Here is a 20,776-nt window from a genome sequence, read left to right as displayed (position 1 = left end):
ACAGCTGCAAAGAAATAACACTGCCACAGGACACTGAGGCAGAAATGACAAGGTGGTATAGAGGACACAGTGTGTGTGTGTGTGTGTGTGTGTGTGTGTGTGTGTGTGTGTGTGTGTGTGTGTGTGTGTGTGTGTGTGTGTGTGTGGTTGAAAGTGTTTCACATACCCTAGCAGGCATGTTATAAAATATAAAGTCTCACAAACACACAAGGAAAGCTTTACATCAAATATTTAATGTTTACGTGACATAGACATTTACATAAATTAACATGCCAGACAATGGGCAGCAATACAGAAAGTGATTTCATTTTTAAAAAAAAAAAAAAAAAGAAAGAAATAAACGACAAATAGTTCAGCGTCAGAATTTTCTGCTTTGTGCCAAAAGAAAAAAGAAGACAGACTATACATGGGGAAATGAAAACTCATCCGTCTGACGACATACAGGACATAAACATGAGCTGAAGAAAAAGTTGTTTTTTTAAACGTGCATTAGTGACAGATAAATGGTCAGAGGAATTATCTTCTTAACCGTGAAAAGTGTCATTTAGGCACACGACCCCCCAAAATTCTTTCCCTTAAACTGGACCACAGATCAGTGCCGAGGAAACCGATAATCTGTTTATATATTCAAGGCAGCAGGGCCATGTTATGATCTTGCATTGTTTTTTTAAAAAGAAAAATGTTACTTTTCTCTCAAATCTGAATATTTTTTTTTATCTTCAAATTTATGTCTACCACTCACCCCAGCAAAGATATAGAAGGTAACAGGAGCTGAAAATGCCCTGAATTATTTTTAAACTGCAGCCGTGATTAATGTCAGACCTTTTTGTTTAAAGAATCATCAGGCTTCTGGTGTTTTATCAACTCACAGACATGTTAAGTTGTAAGGAAACTACACATCCCTTAGGCTGATAAGATCAGTTCGATGGTGGGCATTATGTTTTCATCCTTTCAGTTTGTTAAAGTGTGAGAGTGTTCCTTGTATAAATGAGTCCTCCCTCCACTGGACTAAAGAGACTCTGAGGGAAGCCATCTATTTTTTGTGTTTCCATCACTCGTCTCCTGCTGGAAGGTTTTCTTCGATCCTCTTGATGAACTTCATGCGGATTTCTGTCACATTGTCCCCTCTCAGAGTGTCCTGGATAAATTTCACGTCCACCGCCATCTGGACCTGAATCACATTCAGGATCATTTATATTTCAGTGGACAAAACACGTGGTAGAATTCATCTTTATCTGGTTGTTGCACTTGTGTACAATTCTACTGCAACTCCTGATGTATCTAGATGGTTTGTTAGTATCTCTAACAGTAGTTATTGCAGTGTTTTATTACACAGTTACAAACACAGAATCCTAAGTCTTCCCTTACAACACAGCCATGTAAAAATGTTGAATGTACCATCTCCAGAGCTCCTCTGAGGACCCCACACAGCAGGTTGGAGTAGATGAGCGTGCTGTGGTTGTCTGGCAGCTCCACAAAGTCTACCAGTGGGTTATTCTCCAGCATGAGGGAGAACTCGTCTCCTGCTGGGCTCCAGTTGGTCACACTGGGGGTGATTCCCAGGTACATTTTAAATGCAACCTAACAGCAACCACAATGTGATGAAGGGGCAGAGAGAAAAGAAAAGAGAGCAGAGGTTACTCAAGAGAGAAGACTGATGGTTCATCGTGTATTGAATCAGCTGAAGTGCCCCAACTTTTGAAGACACCAGAATAATGATTTTTCAGCTGTTCAGTTAATCTGTTACTAGTTACACAAAATGAAAGCATTGTTGTACAAACAGGAGTTAAACTCTGTCACTGCATTAACTATTTAATTTGGGCTCATGCAAAAAAACTAAATGATCATCTCTCTCTTTAAGTACACTTTTATCTTGGGCACAAGACCAGCAGGTGGAACCATTTTTTTAATAAAGAACACTGATTTCTAAAACTGAGCCTACCATCACTGTCCAACCCAGTGACTAACTGATGCACCAACAAAATCCAGTAACTATCAGTACTTCCTTTAGTTTCTTCTCAGTTAAAATCTGTACTCTTTGCTGATAGCCTTCACTTGTGAAGCACCAGCAATGCTAACAGTATTTTCTGTACACACCTGCTTTCTGATAAATGCCATCTGTTGCTCCTGTTCTTCTGCAGCTCTTTGTCACAGGAGGGACGGCAGGCTCGCTCAATCGCTGACAAATTTCACTCGCACCAGTCCAACCAATTACAACATTAAGTTGCAATGGGCAGACTTTCACTCGGATGTAAAATGGTTGTGCTCAGTCGTCCAGACTTACATTTGCATAAACGTCTATTAACGGCTCTCAACACAGAATAATAATGAAAATATTGAAGATCCGCAGCTGTAGAAAGTCTGGTTTTGGCCAGATTACAGACTTCGTCCGCATATATCTAACTAAAGAATGGCTGAGGGGATTTTAGAGGTTAGCTCGAGGTCACGCGATATCCTGAGGCAAAGCAATCATTCATTGCACCTTCCAAACCGCTGTCCCATTGTGGTCCTCCATTTACAGACTTGACCCCTCTCTTCATGACCATGAGCCAGTTCCCTGCACTAGTGTGGAGTTACATCTGTGGAACGACTCCCTTAGAAAGAAGCAGTAACACCTTGAAAGCAGCTGGAGTGCTGAATACAGTCTGAGAGCCGCCTCTCTGGTCTGCCTGCATCTTTTTGTCTGCTGTTTAAAAGCTTTAAAAAAAAAAAAAAAAATTTAAAGGAGGACACAGACAGTAAACCAGAGACCTGGTACGACTGAATTTTCATCACCTTCTTGAGAGATGAGACTACGTTTCGTTCCCCAAAAGGTAATTACAACACCAAGCAAAGAGGAATGTGATCTTGGGCTAAAGTTTAGAAAAATGCAGAGTCCTTCAGTCTGTAACTTTAAGCTTTTCTGATCTACTCAGTCACAGTCACCCGTTTTCCACACCCCTCCATACATCCACCTCTCCTTTCCCCCCATCGTTTGTTCAGATGTTTCAACAAGAACGCTCGCTCTAATCTGTTTTTTCTGTCCTCCCTCTTCCTCCCACCATCTTGGGAGAAGTCCACCGTCACGCTCTGATTGGCCTGGAACCTTCCGGTTACCTTAGCGATGACATCGGCTGTTTCTCGGAAATCCTGACACCTGCCGATGCTGGAGCGTGCCAGGAAGTCCTCAATCAGACGCACTCCGATGTTATAACCCCTATGAAAGACAGAAATTACCGACAGGGATTAAGTCATTCTTCCTCTTAAAAGTAGAGAAAAAGCACAAAGAAGTAAAAAGATGCAGAGCACCGTAAAGAGATGAAGGACAGTTCCAAATCCTCCAAGACATTTTTGGGTTCATACACTTGGCAAATAATGATAATTCTGATTAGAGTGTCAACACACACTTTTCTAACTGCACAGTCTGAAGCCAACTGATGCGTCCCAATCCTAACATGGTCTGTCTCTGACCAGTTGGATGGCAGCTGAGTGAGTGGGCAGTGCAGACTCACTGCCTTCTAAGGCCAGGTAAGACGAGCCTCATCCTGACTTAACTTGGAGAGGAGCTTTGGGTTGCTGCACAACCGGAGGAGCAAAGTACATCCAGTCCAAAGTTCTGTCAGCATGACAGGATGTTTTGAATTTTTTTAAGTTATAAATGTTATAATCGTTTTGTCTTCGCCTTATTTTGCCATGACAGAGTTGTATCTAGTTTGGTCTTCCAGAGACTTTTTTCCCCTGTCTTAAAAAAATATATCAGTTTGCTGCCTGAAAAGACCCCATAAATTAGAAATGGGAGAAATAAAATCTTATGGAGATCACATTTCTGCTCCAGTTTGTGTCAGGATATATTAGGAACTGAAAATATAATAATTTCTCAGAGTAATGCGAGTTCAAGGGAGACATCCAAGAAGATAGAAAAAAAAAATCCATTCACTGCCTTGGTTCAACAAGCAAAAGATCAATTTTAACATGTTGGAGAGCAGCAACTTGGTTCATGCACTCATTATCACAGGCAGTCTTGCATGTTTTTACAGATAAACATTGATGTATTGTACGTTCAGTCATGTATCAAGAGTGACTGTCATATTTTATTGAATAAATGAATGTATGATGTTTAGTATGTAATGTAAATGGCTGGATGTTTGTTACATTGTGGCTGTGTGATGATGATGTGCTTTTACAGTCAATACGGAAACAAGTTTCACCAGCTTTGTTGTGTGGTTGTTCAAGTGAATTAATACCTGATTTCAGAGAGGCCTCTCAGAAGATCCAAGTTCACGTGCTTTTGACTAACTTAAGATGTATCCAATTAAACCGGTTGAATGATACCATTTGTTTTATGCGTGTAAGAAAATACCAATACACTTGAGTATTGTGTTGTTATGTTTTGTAATATCGCTGCGATTCTTAAAATCACTGTATCAAGAGTCAACTCAGTTTATATTCAAAAATTGTGGCAGTGTTTCATCTTGTGTTGCGTTTCAAACTCCTGACTGCTTGATGGCAGAGTTGTAAACTATCTTCAGCCATCTGACTCTTCCACTCCAACGTAACAAGGTAAACTGAGACAGCGTGTTTTATGACAGCAGATACCGTATAGCATGGCAGTCTTCCTGATTCTTGGCAGTACACAGTTCTAATTAATTAGCAGCAACTTACGCAATTCATAAAAATGAAGGGCAAATCTGTACAAGCAATGATGGGTGAGTGTTTACTTCTGGATGTATTTCCAGCGTACTCATGTTCTAAACTATGAATTTGTTCCGCATTGTAAAGTGCATCTAAAGGAATTAACATTATTTGCAAACTCCAGCTGGGTGTGAATGTGGTTAATGAAAGCAGATGGAGCACTTACATCTTGTCCAACTGTTTGTTGACCTCTTCATCGTTCTCATAGTCTTTACAGAGCTGGTTGACTAAAGCCCCGTAAGTCAACGTGAACAGCTCAGAGTTCTACAAAAAACAACAACAACAAAAAAAAACGACAGAAATATCAATTACATGATTGACAACATCTGAAGCAGTCAGTGTAGTAATAAACACTAACGGCCAAAAGCAGGTTGAAAACACCCACGTAGATTATTTTTGTCATTTATTTTAAAATGTCAAAAATAATAACAATCAAATCCGTCAGTGTGGAAGAGGCTCGCAAACAGATGCAGGGAGCTACTTCCAGGGAATTTAACGTGTCGTGCTCCGGACAGCTCCTGGTCCTAAAATGAAGTACAACTGCATCATTATACGAGCGGTTTGCAGCAATATTTTGGGTCTCCGCTGCAGCAGTAATGCTGTAATGTTATTTCAGCAGCGCTAATAAAGCAATAGCGGAAACTTAAGTCCAGGACTGACGCCACAGGTGCACCAATGATCTCCACGCAGCATCACGTCTCTGAAAACTGCGCCTCACGATGCAGTCGGCCAATAAGTTCAATTACGTCTTTCTATTTGCCAAAAAAAAAAAAAAAAAATGAACCCATCTTCGCGATAAGTGTTATAACAGCACGCTGTTTGCTGCATTAAGTACCTTAAAAACGACGGAAGGAGAAAACGTGCGCGACTCCCGAGCGGCGCTAACTATTTAGCTCGTCAGCTACAACAACAACAACAAAACAAAACAAAAAATCCACTTCCTGTCGAAAGCGAGAGTTACTCAACAATGAATGAAATACATAATTGAACCGGTCCGAGCGCCTTTCAGAAATCTGGCCACGCGTGTCAAGAGACACGTGACTTGACACGCGTCTTACTTCACAGAAATATAGTCTAATATGTTAAGTTAGCTGTTTGGCCGCGGTTAGCATTTAGCTCGCCGGGTGAGGCTGATGTTAATGCCGCGGGTGTCGCCTACCATCTTCTTGCTGTCTGTCGTCCGGTTGGATTGCCTGGACATTGTGGACAGTGTTACAGGCTTACACAGGTGGCGACTCGATATTAATCCTTTATTTATTTGTTTCTGGCCGAGCAGTTGTTTTCCCGTGATCGTCAACGCAGAGTCGCACACGTCCGTCGACGTCAAAACAAGCGAGGCTCAAACGTGGACTTCCGGTCGCTCTTCACACTAAAATTAATTTTGATGACAATTATTTTTGTGAGTAATGCAGAGCTTAAAGGACAAGCCGTTTTTAAAAAAATAAATTGGAAATATATGTAATTTACTGTTTGTATTACAGCTTTGCACAAACAGCTTTTACGGGAGAAAAACACGTTTCGCATTTTATTTTGAATGCAAGAGCCTCGTGTTTCCTAAGTTGTTTGGGAAATGAACGACGCAGCTCTTCAGTCAGCTGTCTCGCTTTCATCGGCTCCATAAAATGTAGTCGTAACGCCCTCCTGCGTCCCGGAGGGGAACAGAGAACCAGGTACTCAAATGTCGTCTTATAATTGCCCACAGGATGGCAGCATAGGTAATGTGTTTACAGGAAAAGAAGCCGAACTAACTTACATTTCTTTATAATAAAGATGGAAATGTGGATTTAACAAAAAAACAACAACAACAACAACAACAAAAATGCTCTTAACTGTAGCGACCACATACACACAGACAGCTCTATTTTAATAACAACTAGTTACATCGTACGGTGTGTAGTCTGTGTGTGTGTGTGTGTGTGTGTGTGTGTGTGTGTGTGTGTGTGTGTGTGTGTGTGTGTGTGTGTGTGTGTGTGTGTGTGTGTGTGTGTGTGTGTGTGTGTGTGTGTGTGTGTGTGAAAGCGAGTGAGTGACTAACAGAGAGAGAGCGATAGAGAGAGGAGCGGGAGGACTGTACCAGTCAGTGATAGGTTACAGATGTGCTCCAAAGTCGACATCACATTTTGAATCCTAGAAGAAATCACATGGTGTTTTCCTCCGCCTTGCGTCCTGATTGGGGTATTTGCACCTCCAACAACCCGCATGCTGGTTGGCCGACAGGCAATCATCCCATCGTGGTGACACCAACTCGCCGTGCTCCACATCGAGGAGGAGGAGGAGGAGGAGGAGGAAGAGGAACGGAGCGCGTCGCCTCTGCTCGCACTGCTTTCATTTTGTGAAGTTAAAGGGGGACTGTTTGACAATAGCCGGCACGCGCTGTAGGGGCCGTGGAGGAGGTGGACCAGCGCAATGATGTCGGGCAAATCTGTGAAAGACGTTGACAGATACCAGGCTGTCCTCAACTCTTTACTGGCGCTGGAAGAGAACAAATTCTGCGCTGACTGCGAATCGAAAGGTAGGTAGACTGTCAGAGTCATGTTTCCCCCCCCCCCAGTCTCACCCTGGTCACGCCGGCGGGTTTCCAGCGCATGGATCGACCCTCTTGATCCTTTACTACGCTGGAAAATGCGGCATTGCATTCATCACCCCTCGACCAATTGCGTTGTACTATGGTGCAAGACACGGGGCCACATTCTCACAATGCTGGAGCTTGACATGGAGTTACATCATGCCAAGCCACCTCAAGTAATAACATATTCATAATGGTAGCCACTGGATAAAGATTTAATGAGGGGATCTAACAAGGGTTTCGTGAGAACTACATCACGGGATGAAAGTGAGAAAATGTGATCATCAGTAAAAAAAAAAAAAAAAAAATTACTCTAACTATTAGGGCCCCTGCAAGATCTTTTAGTTTCGCAGATGCCTATAATGAAGCCTGGAGGAGTAAGCAGACAGAGAGATGGACAGGGAGACACCTGTGCTGACTTTGAGTCGCCCTGGACAGATTGTTCCTGCTGACTGAGTGCAGACAGGGAGACCTAAAAGGCACGACAGTGATCTTGAATTAAAAGACACATTGTAAGGTTGTTATTCTCAGTGATTACTTGTACAGTTATTTGGTGAGCTGGTTGAAGCTTTTGGTATGTTTTTTTTTTTTCATTGTTTTTGGTATAGTATCCTGTATTTATTGTCTTAAAAGGGTTTATTTTATGTACAATGGACAATAATCACTGGGTGTATGTGTTTTTGTGTGTCTCGTGACCCTCCAGCCAGTTTGTGTGGAGCCTCAAAGAGGCCTTAAACTGTGTCATCAGCTATTTGCTGAAACCGTTTTGCCACACTGGTGGGTAAACATTGCTCTTTTGGTCCCAAATACACTGAGTTGGAGAACAAATCAATAAGCAGAGTCTCCAAAAATGTATCTTCATTTTGTTTTTGGTTGAACTGTCATTAAGTTGATAAAGCTGTCCCATCCTGTGTTTATTAGAGAGGTGTTACATCTCCTTTATGCTTTTTTTTTTATTTTATTTTATTTTTTTTATGAAAGCTGTTTGGGTTTTGGTAGGAAATTTGAAATACTTTTTGGTGCTATGAGACCTATAGATTTATGATACCACTGTGAGTAGTGGTCCAGCTTGTAAACATACACACTGATGTACCTTAGTGTTGAGATTGATGAGATTGGCTTTATGACATCATACCTTATCGGAGAAATGCGGTGCAGCTGCATGCTAGTCACCGTAAATTCTCAAGTGAACGCCCCGCATACGCATAAATCACTGCACTCTGTCAAACGTGGAGGACAATTCTCAATAAACGTCATGAATGATATGAATGAGCACTTTTCATACCTAACAGGAAGCAAGATGCAATAGGTGGTAGACACTGTATAAAGGTGGCAAGTAAACAGCAGCAGTGAAATACTGAGTCTACTACGCCTCAAAATCCTCTTTTAGTCTGTATTTCTTTGCTGGCAAGTAAACCCCAGCTTCATGACAGAAGGAGGAAATCAATAAACTATGTTAGCTGTTGTCTGGATTAATGTTCAAGGCTGTGTCATGACAGGAGGAAACACATGTAATGTTTTATACAAACATGTAGAGCGGTGCTGCAGACAGACAGTGTTTTGACCTCTGTGAGCAAACAGTCTCAGGGCTCCCACTCAGTTTGTGCTTGTTCATTTGAATGAAGGCCGTCGCTCTCCTCGTGTTGTCTCATTTAACATCCTCACTCTCTGTCTGCCTCTAGCCCCTCTGTTCATTTACAACACAGCGTCTACACGTCTACATCACATTCAACTGTCAAATGCAGGTAAAAATATTCTGGGGTGCTGAGTCATCACAAATATTTCATAAGAATTACTAAGTGGCTCAGGTGGCTGCTGAAAAAGACAACAACTGTCAAAGTGGATATGTACAACAGAGAGAATTGTTTTTTCTTTGGACACGCAACGATATAAAATAATAAGTGTTATGTAAATTCACCACACATTTGCTCAGTACACATTTTTATATTTTCTTGCTTCATTTTCCTGTTGAAACACACCAAAAAACAACTTCTCCATTTGAAAAAAAGTTCAACATTAAATCTGGTTTTACACAAACACAGTTCATGCACAGTGACAAAGTTAGTACTTTACTTTGATAAGGATGATGTGTGACTTTAATGTGTTGGTTGGATTAAAACATCACCAGGACACAGCGAATGCTTGGTTTCACAATACAAGTTTTGTTTCTGTTTTTAATAAGATATAAATAGAACTGATGCAGATGTTAGACTTCAGGCAAATACACCTTTGACTGTAGAGAAGTCCTTTAAAAAAAAAAAAAAAAAAGGCTCTAAAGACATCACTCTTCTTAGAATTGTCTGCAGTCCTCAAAAGCACAAAGAGGATAAATAAGAAGACATTGTTTTTGTGTTCGTGACAGAGTTGATCTTTCAGAGACATATATAGAGAGAAAAGGCATTTAAATCAGTTACATAAGTTTGATTGCTGCTCCGCTCAACCCTCTTCAATTTGATACTTGTCCCATCTGACACACTCAAACTAGTGGTCATCAAGCATGTCTGCATGTTGTTGTTTTTTTATTAGCGTGACTGGTTTGGATGGGCAGCAGACTGGTCTAATTAGACTACAGATGAGATTAGAGGTTGAGGGAGAAAATAGCGCGCAAGCACACACATAAAAGGAGGATTCTCCAGCTTTAAGTTGAACTTCATAAAAATGACATTTTCCCTGCCTCATTTATTAGTTTGTTACTACAATCCAAAACATGTCTTTTCTACGTTTATTATTTAACCATGTTTAATGGATCAATGCCGATTCAGAGGGCACATGTCGCTCTCAGTTCCCCCCCCCCCGAATCTTTGCTAATGAATAAACTGACTACAATCTAGGTGGATTCTTGAAGAGAGGTATTTTACCTTTTTGCTGTGTAGCATATTTTCACACACTCCCAACCACAAACACACACACACACACACACACACACACACACACACACACACACACATACACGTGCACATCTCAAGCAAATGTTTCGCCCTCCCCTTCCCGCTGTCAAGTCAGGTTTTCGGCCATATGGCTTGTGAGAAGGTTTGGCCTGATCTTGTTTGCGTTGACATAGATTGCTGCGTGTTTATCACCTTCCTCCCTCGGGGTGATCGAAGTGGAAGTGTTGTGCAGCATGGAGCCAAGAACATGTTTGCACCAGCACGTGAAAACACTAAAACACTGCTATCAGACCATCTCTATCTGGTCTTACTGCGTAGATACTGCAGAAATGAAACTGTATCTCTGTTTGTTTGGTTTTTTTACTGCAGTTTACTTCCTGTGCTTCCCAACTTTCCTGTCGTTTCCTGTGTTTTGTATGTTTGTTTTATCACTTCCTCACAAAGTGACGCATCTACTGTAAATCCTCTATACTGCTGGGAAATAATGAAGAGATGGGGGAGAGAGAGGGTGAGGCAGGTGCATAATATAGTCATCCCTTCCACCTCTGGCTTCAGTCTCAAGGGGCTTTGTGTCTAAGAGAGAGAGAGAGAGAGAGAGAGAGAGAGAGTGTGTGTGTGTGTGTGTGTGTGTGTGTGTGTGTGTGTGTGTGTGTGTGTGTGTGTGTGTGTGTGTGTGTGTGTGTGTGTGTGTGTGTGTGTGTGCATAAAACCACACCTTTATTGTCTCCATTGTACTTGTGTTTATACACACACTGGACCCCAGTTGCCGTGGAGATATCACCTGGTGATGTCATGCCTTCCCTCTCCACCACCATCACCATGAGCTCTGTTACCAAGCTGGCAGGGATTTCCATTGAAACAAGAAGGTGATTGGGTGTAAGTGCTTTAAGCGTGTCAAAAGGGAGCAGTGGGGCCTAGCTGCTGGGAGCCCCAGAGTTGCCTGGCCGGCCTAGTTTGTAATCTAGCCTTGTATAATAGAAAAACACACAAAAAGTGTGATAAGGTCAAACATCGGTCTGCTGTGCCTTTTAACTGGAAATTGCCAGCACAGGAAACAAACAAAGTACCAGGAACAGCCTAAAGACAGCAAGTACTTCCATCTGAAAATGACCACAGAGTTTAAACTACTCGTATTCAGAAAGGTAACCGTTATTTCAGGGTATAGTGTATTGTCACTATTATGTTGTCAATCTTTTTGTTTCAATAGCAGTCGCTCTCAAGTAAAACATAGGGTCTTAGGATGAGTTCATATACGGTACTGTAGAAAATGTTTAATTTATTGTTTTATGTAGGGATGGCTCCATGCAATATAGCAAATGCTCATTACAAGGATGCACTCGAACATTGCAGAGACAATATTTTTCCTAGAGTATTAATAATTACAAAGAACAATAAGATCAAATGAAATATAAAGCAGGACTAAAAATCAGTTTTGAGGAGATTCTAAATTTAAAGTGACGAAGTGTCTTGCTCATCTTTGGATATCATCCTCTTCAACCTCAGTGACTCACCTGCAGCATCACCAGTCGTGACACTTGCATGGTCACACAGATGGTGGGCGAGTATTAGTAAATTATCGATAGGGGTCCATCTGCTTCACTCTGACTGGGACTAGATCACTGAGTGGCTCGAGGGTTGCTGGATTGGTTTAGGTGCTAGGGGGCTAGAGGACGGGACAAGTGTGTGTGTGTGTGTGTGTGTGTGTGTGTGTGTGTGTGTGTGTGTGTGTGTGTGTGTGTGTGTGTGTGTGTGTGTGTGTGTGTGTGTGTGTGTGTGTGTGTGTGTGTGCGGTGGCGGAGGAGGGCGGAGGATCCACTGATGACTGAGGCTCTGTGGGATTAACTGGGTGCACGCAGAGAGCGCTATTTATCCTTGTGGGATATAGGCTAATGAGCCATATGTACCTGCTCATGCAGTGTGTGTGTGTGTGTGTGTTTGTGTGAGAGAGTCAGTGGGCGTAGAGGATGAGGGGGTAAAGAATATAAGTAGCCGGTAACTGTGCTCATCAGTGTTTAAATAATAATAAAAGTGTGTGTTTAAATTGCACAGAAGTTGATCGTAGATCTCCGTTTGTCCTCGCTGATCGTCACACCCCCACCCCGTACATCTCAGCAGGTCATCAAACAGCTAAAGTCAATTTGTAGACTATAAAAAAACAAACCTACTGCTCGTGTTTTTGACTTCCATCCGGCCTCCGTCACCCTTAATGAGCTTCAGCCTGCATGTTTGACAACCAGTTTTTTTTTTTTTAAGCCAGAGTGATTCATCAACTGTTTACGCAAACCCTCTGCTTTAAGGTACTTCGCCCTATAAAAACTAGAACAAGACAGATTTATTATTCAGACTTGGAGAATTTAATTATACCTCAAACTGGTGCTGGCATTTGTTCTTTAATCCAAAAAGTTTATTTTGCCACTCTCACTTAACAGTGAAGAAATGTACACTGCAGTGCCAACCCTGACAGAAACAGATATATAGAGAGTGTTTGTTCAATTTTTTCTTCCTTTTTTTTTTTTTTAGATGTGTCTTCCTCCTACTCTCTTCCTACTATATCTGTCCAAAGTACCTGGAGGTGTGCACTGTTGCTGAACAGACATGCTGTACCGCATGTGTTCTTACTGCGTTGATTGGAACCAAAGAGGCTGCTGCGATGCAGTGTGCATGCGTGATTGTCTGTAAAATCTCCCAACCTTCATCTCTGTCCTCTTTCTACTTCCGTGGTTCACACACACACACACACACACACACACACACACACACACACACACACACACACACACACACACACACACACACACACACACACACACACACACACACACACCGGAGCTCCAGGTCTCCGCACGTTCATAATGCCCTGCCTCAAGCAGAATAGGCCGACACGGGGAACACACACACACACGGTTCAGAGAGACGAATATACACAGCGGTGTATGGAAATAAGACTCTATAGCCATGCCATCAGCTCAGTGAAGCTCCATGGCAGTGATGTGGCGTAAAATGCGAACATTCTCACCGCTACAACGTCATACTGCTGATTTTTAGTCATGTTTACCAGTTTAGCGTGTTAGCGTGCACAAACATTTACTCATTAACACTAAGCTCAAAGTGCAAAGCAGGTTGTTTTGTCATACGTTCTGAATGTTTTAAACAAAAATATTGGAAAAACGGACATTTGACCTGGTGATTAAAGTTAAACAGTCAAAGTTATTACGGTTAATCCTGAGGAGGAATTTTGTGTACAAATTTCTTGGCAATTCATCCAATTGTTGTAGAGACTTTTCAGCTGGTAAGAGTATATTTATCAACCTCATAGTTGCGACAAAGGAAAAAGTCAGGAGTTCAACAAAAAACAAAACAAACAAAAAAGGCTTTATCCTCTGGGCACCATGATCACCTGTTTTTTTTTTGTTTTTTACCCAGGCTTTAGATGCATCAGTCAAAACAGAAGCCCAATAGATAAACATTGCAATGCCTTCAGCCATGTTCCTCGCATGGCTAAAAAAAAAAAAAAAAAAAAAAAGAGGTATAGGCGCAGAAAGAGAGAAAAAAAAAAAAAAAGGCATTAGCAGGCGCAAGTGGGCGAAACGGAGCTGCGTGAGAGAGATATGGACCGACAAGGGAGAAGAGGAGGGAGTCAGCGGTGGTGAATTAGAAAGATAAGAAATGGCGAACAGATCATAGGGGGGAGCTTTCAAATAAGGACGATGGGGGACAAACTAATTCAGGTGTTCAGGGAGTTCCACACAATTGACAGTCCCCCCCCCCCCCCCTCTCTCTCTGTGTGTCAGTGCCAGTGTTTACAGCAGTTAAGCAGGCTTTGCAGAGTAATTCTACTATTATTAGCCAGCAATGACAGCTAATGCTGTAGCTAGACGGTCAGGATGATGGGCGTACTCTGTCTGTCTGGTGACCCTCAGTTTGTGTTTACTGGTTTGCTCTGGGTTTTTTTTTTTTTTTTTTTTTAATGTTGTTGTTGTTGTTGTTTGTTTGTGTCTGTCCCATTTTCCAGTTTAAAAATGGAACCCACAAATTGAGAAAAGCAGACACACCCAGCCCAGTGATCGCCTCTTAAACAATGCGAACACACTTTTGTTTCGCATGCACAGTTCAGGATGCAGCCAAGACAAGAGGCTATTCTTTGACTCTGAGCCCAGACATAGTTTTTCCGCAGCTGCCGCGGAAACCGTGGACGGTTTTGCATGTTTTCTCTTCTGATACTCCCCTTCCCCTTTTCATTTGCACAGAATGGCTTTTTCTTAAAGGCCGCCCCATGACTCCAGCTGAAGAGACAAATCCAAATCAAAAGCTGCTTTTCCACCTAGTGGCGCAGAGGCCACAGTGCATCAACTTGTAGCAAGGCTGCGAGCAGAGACTCACTACAGAGATGAGTGGGGAGGTGGAGACTGAGACAGAGCGATTTGGCGAGCACGAGTGAGCGAGGGTGGGGGAGCATGAAGAGATGGAGGAAAGAGAAGGAGGAGGAGGAGGAGGAGGAGAGAGAGACGGAGAGAGAAGCACAAGTATTCTCTTTGAAGCTGACTGTATTCTCTGAAGAGGACGGTTGCATAATTTGAGCAGAAAAATAGCCTGTCAGTGTTGTTTTTATTTGCCCCCCTGCTCAGAGTTGCCTGCTCAGGCAATGATCTTGACGACTGCAAATAGAAGGGAGATTCACAGACACACACAACACTATGATAGCAAACACAGTATGAAGATTGAACATGGCTACACAAAAGTCTAAAGCAGGAAGATGTACCAAAATGGCCTGCTCAGATAGCATTGCTCCCACACACAGGCTCATGACCAAATGAGTAATCATCCCTGCAGGTATCCAGGCTCTGAGTGTGTGATTGTGTGTGTGTGTGTGTGTGTGTGTGTGTGTGTGTGTGTGTGTGTGTGTGTGTGTGTGTGTGTGTGTGTGTGTGTGTGTGTGTGTGTGTGTGTGTGTGTGAGAGAGAGAGTGTTTGTGTGACTTTGTACTCCCCCTCTCTCCTCTCAGTCTCAGTTATGTAGGCTAACTCTGGATCTTATTATGTGTCAGGACACCGCATGACTTACACAGGATTAGATGTGTTCCCGGCTGAATTCAAACTCATAATTGAGGTTTCAGGCTTGTCTCTCTATAATTGCGCTAAAATTCATCAGAGTTTTTCTCATCATTCTTTAGCCTCCTCACCTAGTCCTCTCTCCCACTCAATTTACCCCTGTGTTATACCTAGAGATTGACTCATCAGCTTCTTTCATTGGCCGCTCTGTGAAGACTCTTACCTCTAAATATCTAACACGTTCTCTCTCCCCCTCCCTCTCCCTCTCTCTCTCTCTCTCCCTCTCTCTCTCTCTCCCTCTCCCTCCCTCTCTCACAGGTCCAAGATGGGCGTCCTGGAATTTAGGCATCTTCATTTGTATCCGCTGTGCTGGGATCCATCGAAACCTGGGGGTCCACATCTCCAAGGTCAAGTCCGTCAACCTGGATCAGTGGACACAGGAGCAGGTCCAGGTGAGAGTACTTAAATTTACAACATCAAACCTAAATCCTTCAAGGTCCAACTCCAAAAAGTGTCACCAAGCAACAGCAGCTAAAGGGAGGTAGTAGTTTGTATTTTTAGTTATTATTGGAATAGTTTGACATGTTAAGAAAAACTCGTGTTTGCCTTCTTCCTGAGAGTTGGATGAGAAAAATCAATACCACACTCATATCTAAGACTGGTATTGATCATCTCATCTGACTCTCAACAAGAAAGTACATAATCATATTTAGCAAAATGCCAAACTATTCCTTTACTAAAAACAATCTTGTAATGGAAAAGTACTTTGAAATTTAAATCAGATTTCTCTCAGATAAAAAAAAAAAAAAATCATAAGTTTACTGCTCACTACAGCCATTTCTTGTGCAAATAGCATATTCATATTACACCAACAGCATCATAACACAACATGTAATGTCAGAGCAGCTGTTAACCAGAGAGGGGAAAAAAAAAACGAATTTGTAGTAATATTGCGAAACACATTTATCAAGTCCTTGTGGGATTTCTGCATAATATTAATACTTGTATGTTCACATAAAGTTGAGGCTCTCCCTCTACTGAGTATTCACTTTCACATTAGTATGCAGCTCGTCTTGTCTGGGTCTGATAGGCAAGAAAGTCAGCATTATGTGCCTCAGTGTGATGACATTTCTGCAGTCAGCACTTTTCATTTCTCTTTTTCTTATCCTTCACAATAAGATTTCAAATTTCCTATTTCCATTACTGGAAATGCAGCAGTGCCTTAGACAATTTTTTTTTCTATTGTCACACTCCCTAACAATGTGACTTGTTTTGTTTCGCTGTCCCCAGTGTGTTCAAGAGATGGGAAATGCCAAGGCCAAACGTCTCTACGAGGCTTTTTTACCCGAGTGCTTCCAGCGCCCCGAGACAGACCAGTCTGCAGAGATCTTCATCAGGGACAAGTATGACAAGAAGAAGTACATAGATAAGGTCATTGACATCCAGATGCTCAGGGTGAGTCCACAAACACGCGCAGATAAAAAAAAAAAAAAAAAGGTTTGCGCTTGTGTCTCAAGCAGGAAACAACACTGGGGGAGACTTTTTTTTGGTCTTGTCTCGACCTTTGAGAGTCGGCATTCACCCTTGGATGTCTACATGTTCAAACAAAACTATCCGTTTCCTCCATACAGAAAGAAAAGAGTTGCGACAACATACCCAAGGAGCCTGTTGTATTTGAGAAAATGAAATTGGTAAGTACATTATTTCTTGTTCATACTGGCTGTATCAGAGCATTAATATAATGGAACTGACTTCAGCTTTTCCTTAAATGCTAAACATAGATAGATAGATTGATAGATACTGAGCTAGAAATGTTTTTGAGTTGTGCATTTACTCAGAGAAAAATTATACCTACAGAACTGGCCTGTTTTAAAGTTGAGAAATCAATCATGTGCTATTAGGCCGGGGTCATTTCAAACGTTTTTTTGTTTTTTTACCATTAAGATGTAATGGCAGGATGTTAAATGGCTGTGTTCAGATTCTTTTATTGGAAAAGAGCCACATATCTTTTTGTGCCATCACTTGTATTTTATGCATATGTACAATTGTACATACATCAGAAGGGTTGGGTGTGTATTTCAACAACCTCATAGCAACAGAGCTGGAAAAACACTTGGGTAGGTGGGCAACAATAAGGCAACATAAAACACAAAACAGCATTTTGATTGAGGAAAGAGTCCTCCGCTGTATGTGTTCACATCATTGTAATGCAATACTTAAGTGAATAATCGTGATTTTATACAATTGCTTTGTTCGTGGACAAATTCCACAAGATGAAACACAAACAAGTCTACATGATATCAATGTGGGATACCCTGTGACATTAATGGCATTATTGGTGGCTCCATTCTTTTCAAATGTCCCAATAAGCCGTGATGGCGAGACCTTGAAATTGAAGCAACTACACCTCGGCATTTCCTGATGTGACTTGTCCAAATGTCTTGTTGATAAAGGCCTATTGTCTATATGTTTGACTTCCAACAGCAGATAGTTTGGGTTTTTGTTTGTCCAGTTTTTGTATTTCTGCCTCGATCCTTAATAAAATGACTGAAGGGAATTTGAATTAATTTGTATTTTTCAAAGGATTAAGAAGTGACTCTGGTTCTGGAAAGACATGTTAAAAATTACATTGACATCCATTTTACCGCAGTGATAGCAACTATAAAAGAGATAGATATCTCAAAACCTGGGGGGGTAAATACACCACCTGCATGAAATATATTTAAAAGTTTACGTGAAGCATCAAACATTCAGCTCAAACAAATCTATTTGATATCTTCCAAAGTTACAATCAGTTTAACATGCCCCTGAATATCATTTCACTGCAGCTCAGGGGACAAACATAAAGGTAGTTTTATCCTAAAACGTCACTTTGGGAGATTGCCATTTGCTTATTGTTTAGATGATACTCTCATGCAGATTAAATGAGTGCAGGAGAGGAAGTGTCAGTCAGTGAGACGAAGGTGACCTGAACTGCTTCTTCAAGTCATGAGTCAGAGGAAAACTGGGAGTAACTTCACTGTTGGGAAGAGTGGAAAAGTCACTTCACCTCCAGGGAATTTGGAGAAAAACAGTTTCTGGACTCACGCTCATTTGTCAGTGCAGACATCTTGCATTACTTGCATTGATTTTCTTTGTTGTGACAGAAAAAAGACATCAGCCCGAAGACAGATTCCCAGTCGGTAACAGACTTGCTTGGACTAGGTATTTTACTCTCACGCACATATACACATGGACAAACATTCATTAACAGTAAAATGCTAAAAACTTTGTGATGCGTTGTTAACAAGTACATCAAGTGGTCTATTGTTTAGCTTAGCTGCAGCGGTATAAAATGGCTTTAGTTTGCATTACAATGTGAGAAATGCTTCATGAGTCCAAAAATTAAACAACAGGGAACTGTTGTCTCAACTTAGAAGTACTTTTGTGCTGCTTGTCTGCATCCTATAAAGGCAAACAAGCATACCAAACATCTATTGAATTTGAGGTTCAATTAGATAAAGCAGATGGGTTGTACCTGAAACAGTCATTATCATAATCATGCTTCCATCTACTCTCTATTAGATGCGCCTGCTCCAAGCCCAGCAGTGTCTAATGGTAGAGGATGTGTTCCAGACAGTAATGAGAGCCCAGTGGTGTCTCATCCAGCTCTGGCACACTCTGCTCTGGATCTCTTCAGCTCCCTCCCAGCCCCCTCCTCCGCTTCCGCTACAAAAACCACGGTACTGGATAACACACTGTACATACTGTTTACTGTCTGCTTTGTAATAAAGGTCGATAAAATCTGCCTCTGTAGCTGTTTTTAATTGCTTGCGTTCTGACAGCCTTTTCTCTTTGCCTTGTGTGTGTGTGTGTGTGTGTGTGTGTGTGTGTGTGTGTGTGTGTGTGTGTGTGTGTGTGTGTGTGTGTGTGTGTGTGTGTGTGTGTGTGTGTGTGTGTGTGTGTGTGTGTGTGTGTGTGTGTGTGTGTGTGTGTCCATGCCGCCTGCCATCCTCCAGCCTGTCTCCAGCTCCATGCTTCAAAGCAGAGTGACTGCCTCAGTGCCTGAGAACCTCAGCTTGTTCTTGGATCCGAAACCCAAAGCAGAGGAGGGCACCGTCAAGAAACTGTCCAAGGATTCTATTCTCTCGCTATATGCCTCCACCCCCTCAGTGCACGCCAGCAGTATGGTGACACACGGTGAGAACAAGACAGATTACCCTCAGATGTTGTTGAAGGATATTTACATGTTGACAGTCTCATCATCATTATCGGTTACCAACTGCCAGAACGGTATCCGTGATTGTTTTCTGCAGGCTTGTACATGAACCAAATGGGATACCCGACGCACCCGTACGGTTCATACCATTCTTTAGCCCAGGCGGGTGGAATGGGAGGCGCCATGATGATCTCACAGATGTCCATGATGGGACAGCAACAGGGCGGCATGACGGGGGTTCAGCAAAACAGCATGATTGGAGTTCAACAGAACTGCATGATGGGACAGCAGAACGGCCTAATGGGTGCTCAGGGCGTTATGACCCAGTCTGGCGGCGCTGTGGCATCACCCTACATGACAGGGATGACCCAGGGCATGATGGGACAGCCACAAAGTGGAATGATGGTACAGCAGCAGAACGGCATCATGAGCCAGCAGCAGAGTGGGATGGTGGGACAGCAGCAGGTTGGAGGTCTGACCACGTTACCCCACCAGCAGGTTTATGGAGTGCAGCAGACCCAGCAGCTACAGTGGAACATTGCCCAGGTGTGTGTTTCTGGTTGTTTTCGGACCATACAAGGACCATGTGCCGCTCCTAACAAAGTGTGTTTTGTGCCTTTCAGATGACCGGCATGAATCTGTACAACAGCAACAGCATGATGGGATACAGCAGTCAACAAATGGGAGGTTCAACAACACCAAGCTCGTCACACATGACAGCACACGTCTGGAAATGAGCTCATGAGTCCAAGAAGTGGTGGGATGCCAACAACCCACAAAAGAGAGGGAAACCAGTCGTAGGAATCTGTGGGTCAGACTCTCCATGAAACATTTCCTGATGCAAGGGAGGAGGAGGAGACAGGTGTGAAGAAGAAGAAGGTTTGAGAAGCCACTACTACCTCCCTTTCTCTCTCCTCTCGGCCCGTGCTTCCTCTTGCCGTCTCATCCATAGCCATGTTCTGCAGATCTCCGTGTTTGCCTTCAGGACATTTTGGTATGATGACCAAGACAACAGGGTTCAGAGGCCACTGCTTAGGACTCCACATCTTTCTTCTTCTTCTTCTTCTTCTTTTTTACCTAGACATTTTTTTTTGTGAGAGTTTGTGTGCACACATCCGCTGCATGTTTACCCTAAATTGAACTGTGTTTCTCAGCTAATGTCTACTCAACAGAAGTAGCTATGTTTTAGCTGCAACCATATTTGTAAAGTAGCAACCACACCTTATTTCAGCCATTTTTTTTTTTTTTAAGCATAAGAGGGGTTAAGAGTTTCATAACCAAAAGACTTTGAGTAGAGTATCTTTTTAAAAGTTTATTTCCCCTCAAGTGAAAGGAGCTGCTGCTACTTTATTTATATAAACATCCAGGAATCAAGCTAAGATAGGCCAGGCTAAGCTATGCTAAT

The 20,776-nt window shown here is 42.3% G+C and overlaps 2 protein-coding genes across 2 annotated transcripts; one reads left to right on the top strand and one right to left on the bottom strand.

Moving 5' to 3' along the window:
• Nucleotides 1–213: 213 nt before the first annotated feature.
• Nucleotides 214–6,002, bottom strand: trappc3 (trafficking protein particle complex subunit 3). The gene is made up of 5 exons (XM_069698994.1): nucleotides 5,831–6,002; nucleotides 4,838–4,935; nucleotides 3,097–3,196; nucleotides 1,399–1,581; nucleotides 214–1,171 (listed from the first exon to the last, which is right to left on the bottom strand). Exons 1-5 carry the CDS (start codon nucleotides 5,870–5,872, stop codon nucleotides 1,052–1,054), a joined length of 543 nt encoding a protein of 180 aa, XP_069555095.1. The 5' UTR covers nucleotides 5,873–6,002; the 3' UTR covers nucleotides 214–1,051.
• An 804-nt stretch (nucleotides 6,003–6,806) lies between these two features.
• On the top strand, nucleotides 6,807–20,490 carry smap2 (small ArfGAP2). The gene is made up of 9 exons (XM_069699348.1): nucleotides 6,807–7,183; nucleotides 15,492–15,625; nucleotides 16,464–16,628; nucleotides 16,805–16,864; nucleotides 18,320–18,377; nucleotides 18,738–18,895; nucleotides 19,172–19,352; nucleotides 19,469–19,917; nucleotides 19,995–20,490. The coding sequence occupies exons 1-9, from the start codon at nucleotides 7,078–7,080 to the stop codon at nucleotides 20,106–20,108; spliced, it is 1,425 nt and encodes a 474-aa protein (XP_069555449.1). The 5' UTR covers nucleotides 6,807–7,077; the 3' UTR covers nucleotides 20,109–20,490.
• The last annotated feature ends 286 nt before the right edge of the window (nucleotides 20,491–20,776 follow it).

Source organism: Brachyistius frenatus, unplaced genomic scaffold (assembly GCF_029030835.1).
Source record: "Brachyistius frenatus isolate BFR_SWC_R1_liver_20210118 unplaced genomic scaffold, ASM2903083v1 Contig_2, whole genome shotgun sequence".
Classification (NCBI taxonomy): domain Eukaryota; kingdom Metazoa; phylum Chordata; class Actinopteri; family Embiotocidae; genus Brachyistius; species Brachyistius frenatus.
This window is presented reverse-complemented; position numbering and strand designations above follow the sequence as displayed.

Bases quoted from the DNA above. Each gene is read 5' to 3' on its own strand.
- trappc3 (XM_069698994.1), bottom strand. From the start codon at position 5,872: ATGTCCAGGCAATCCAACCGGACGACAGACAGCAAGAAGATG. The intron at 3,197-4,837 runs GTAAGTGCTCCA...TGTCTTTCATAG, and splicing joins AACAAACAGTTGGACAAGAT to GGGTTATAACATCGGAGTGC. The intron at 1,582-3,096 runs GTAACCGGAAGG...GGTTGCTGTTAG, and splicing joins CAGCCGATGTCATCGCTAAG to GTTGCATTTAAAATGTACCT.
- smap2 (XM_069699348.1), top strand. From the start codon at position 7,078: ATGATGTCGGGCAAATCTGTGAAAGACGTTGACAGATACCAGGCTGTC. The intron at 15,626-16,463 runs GTGAGAGTACTT...CGCTGTCCCCAG, and splicing joins GGACACAGGAGCAGGTCCAG to TGTGTTCAAGAGATGGGAAA. The intron at 18,378-18,737 runs GTATTTTACTCT...ACTCTCTATTAG, and splicing joins AACAGACTTGCTTGGACTAG to ATGCGCCTGCTCCAAGCCCA.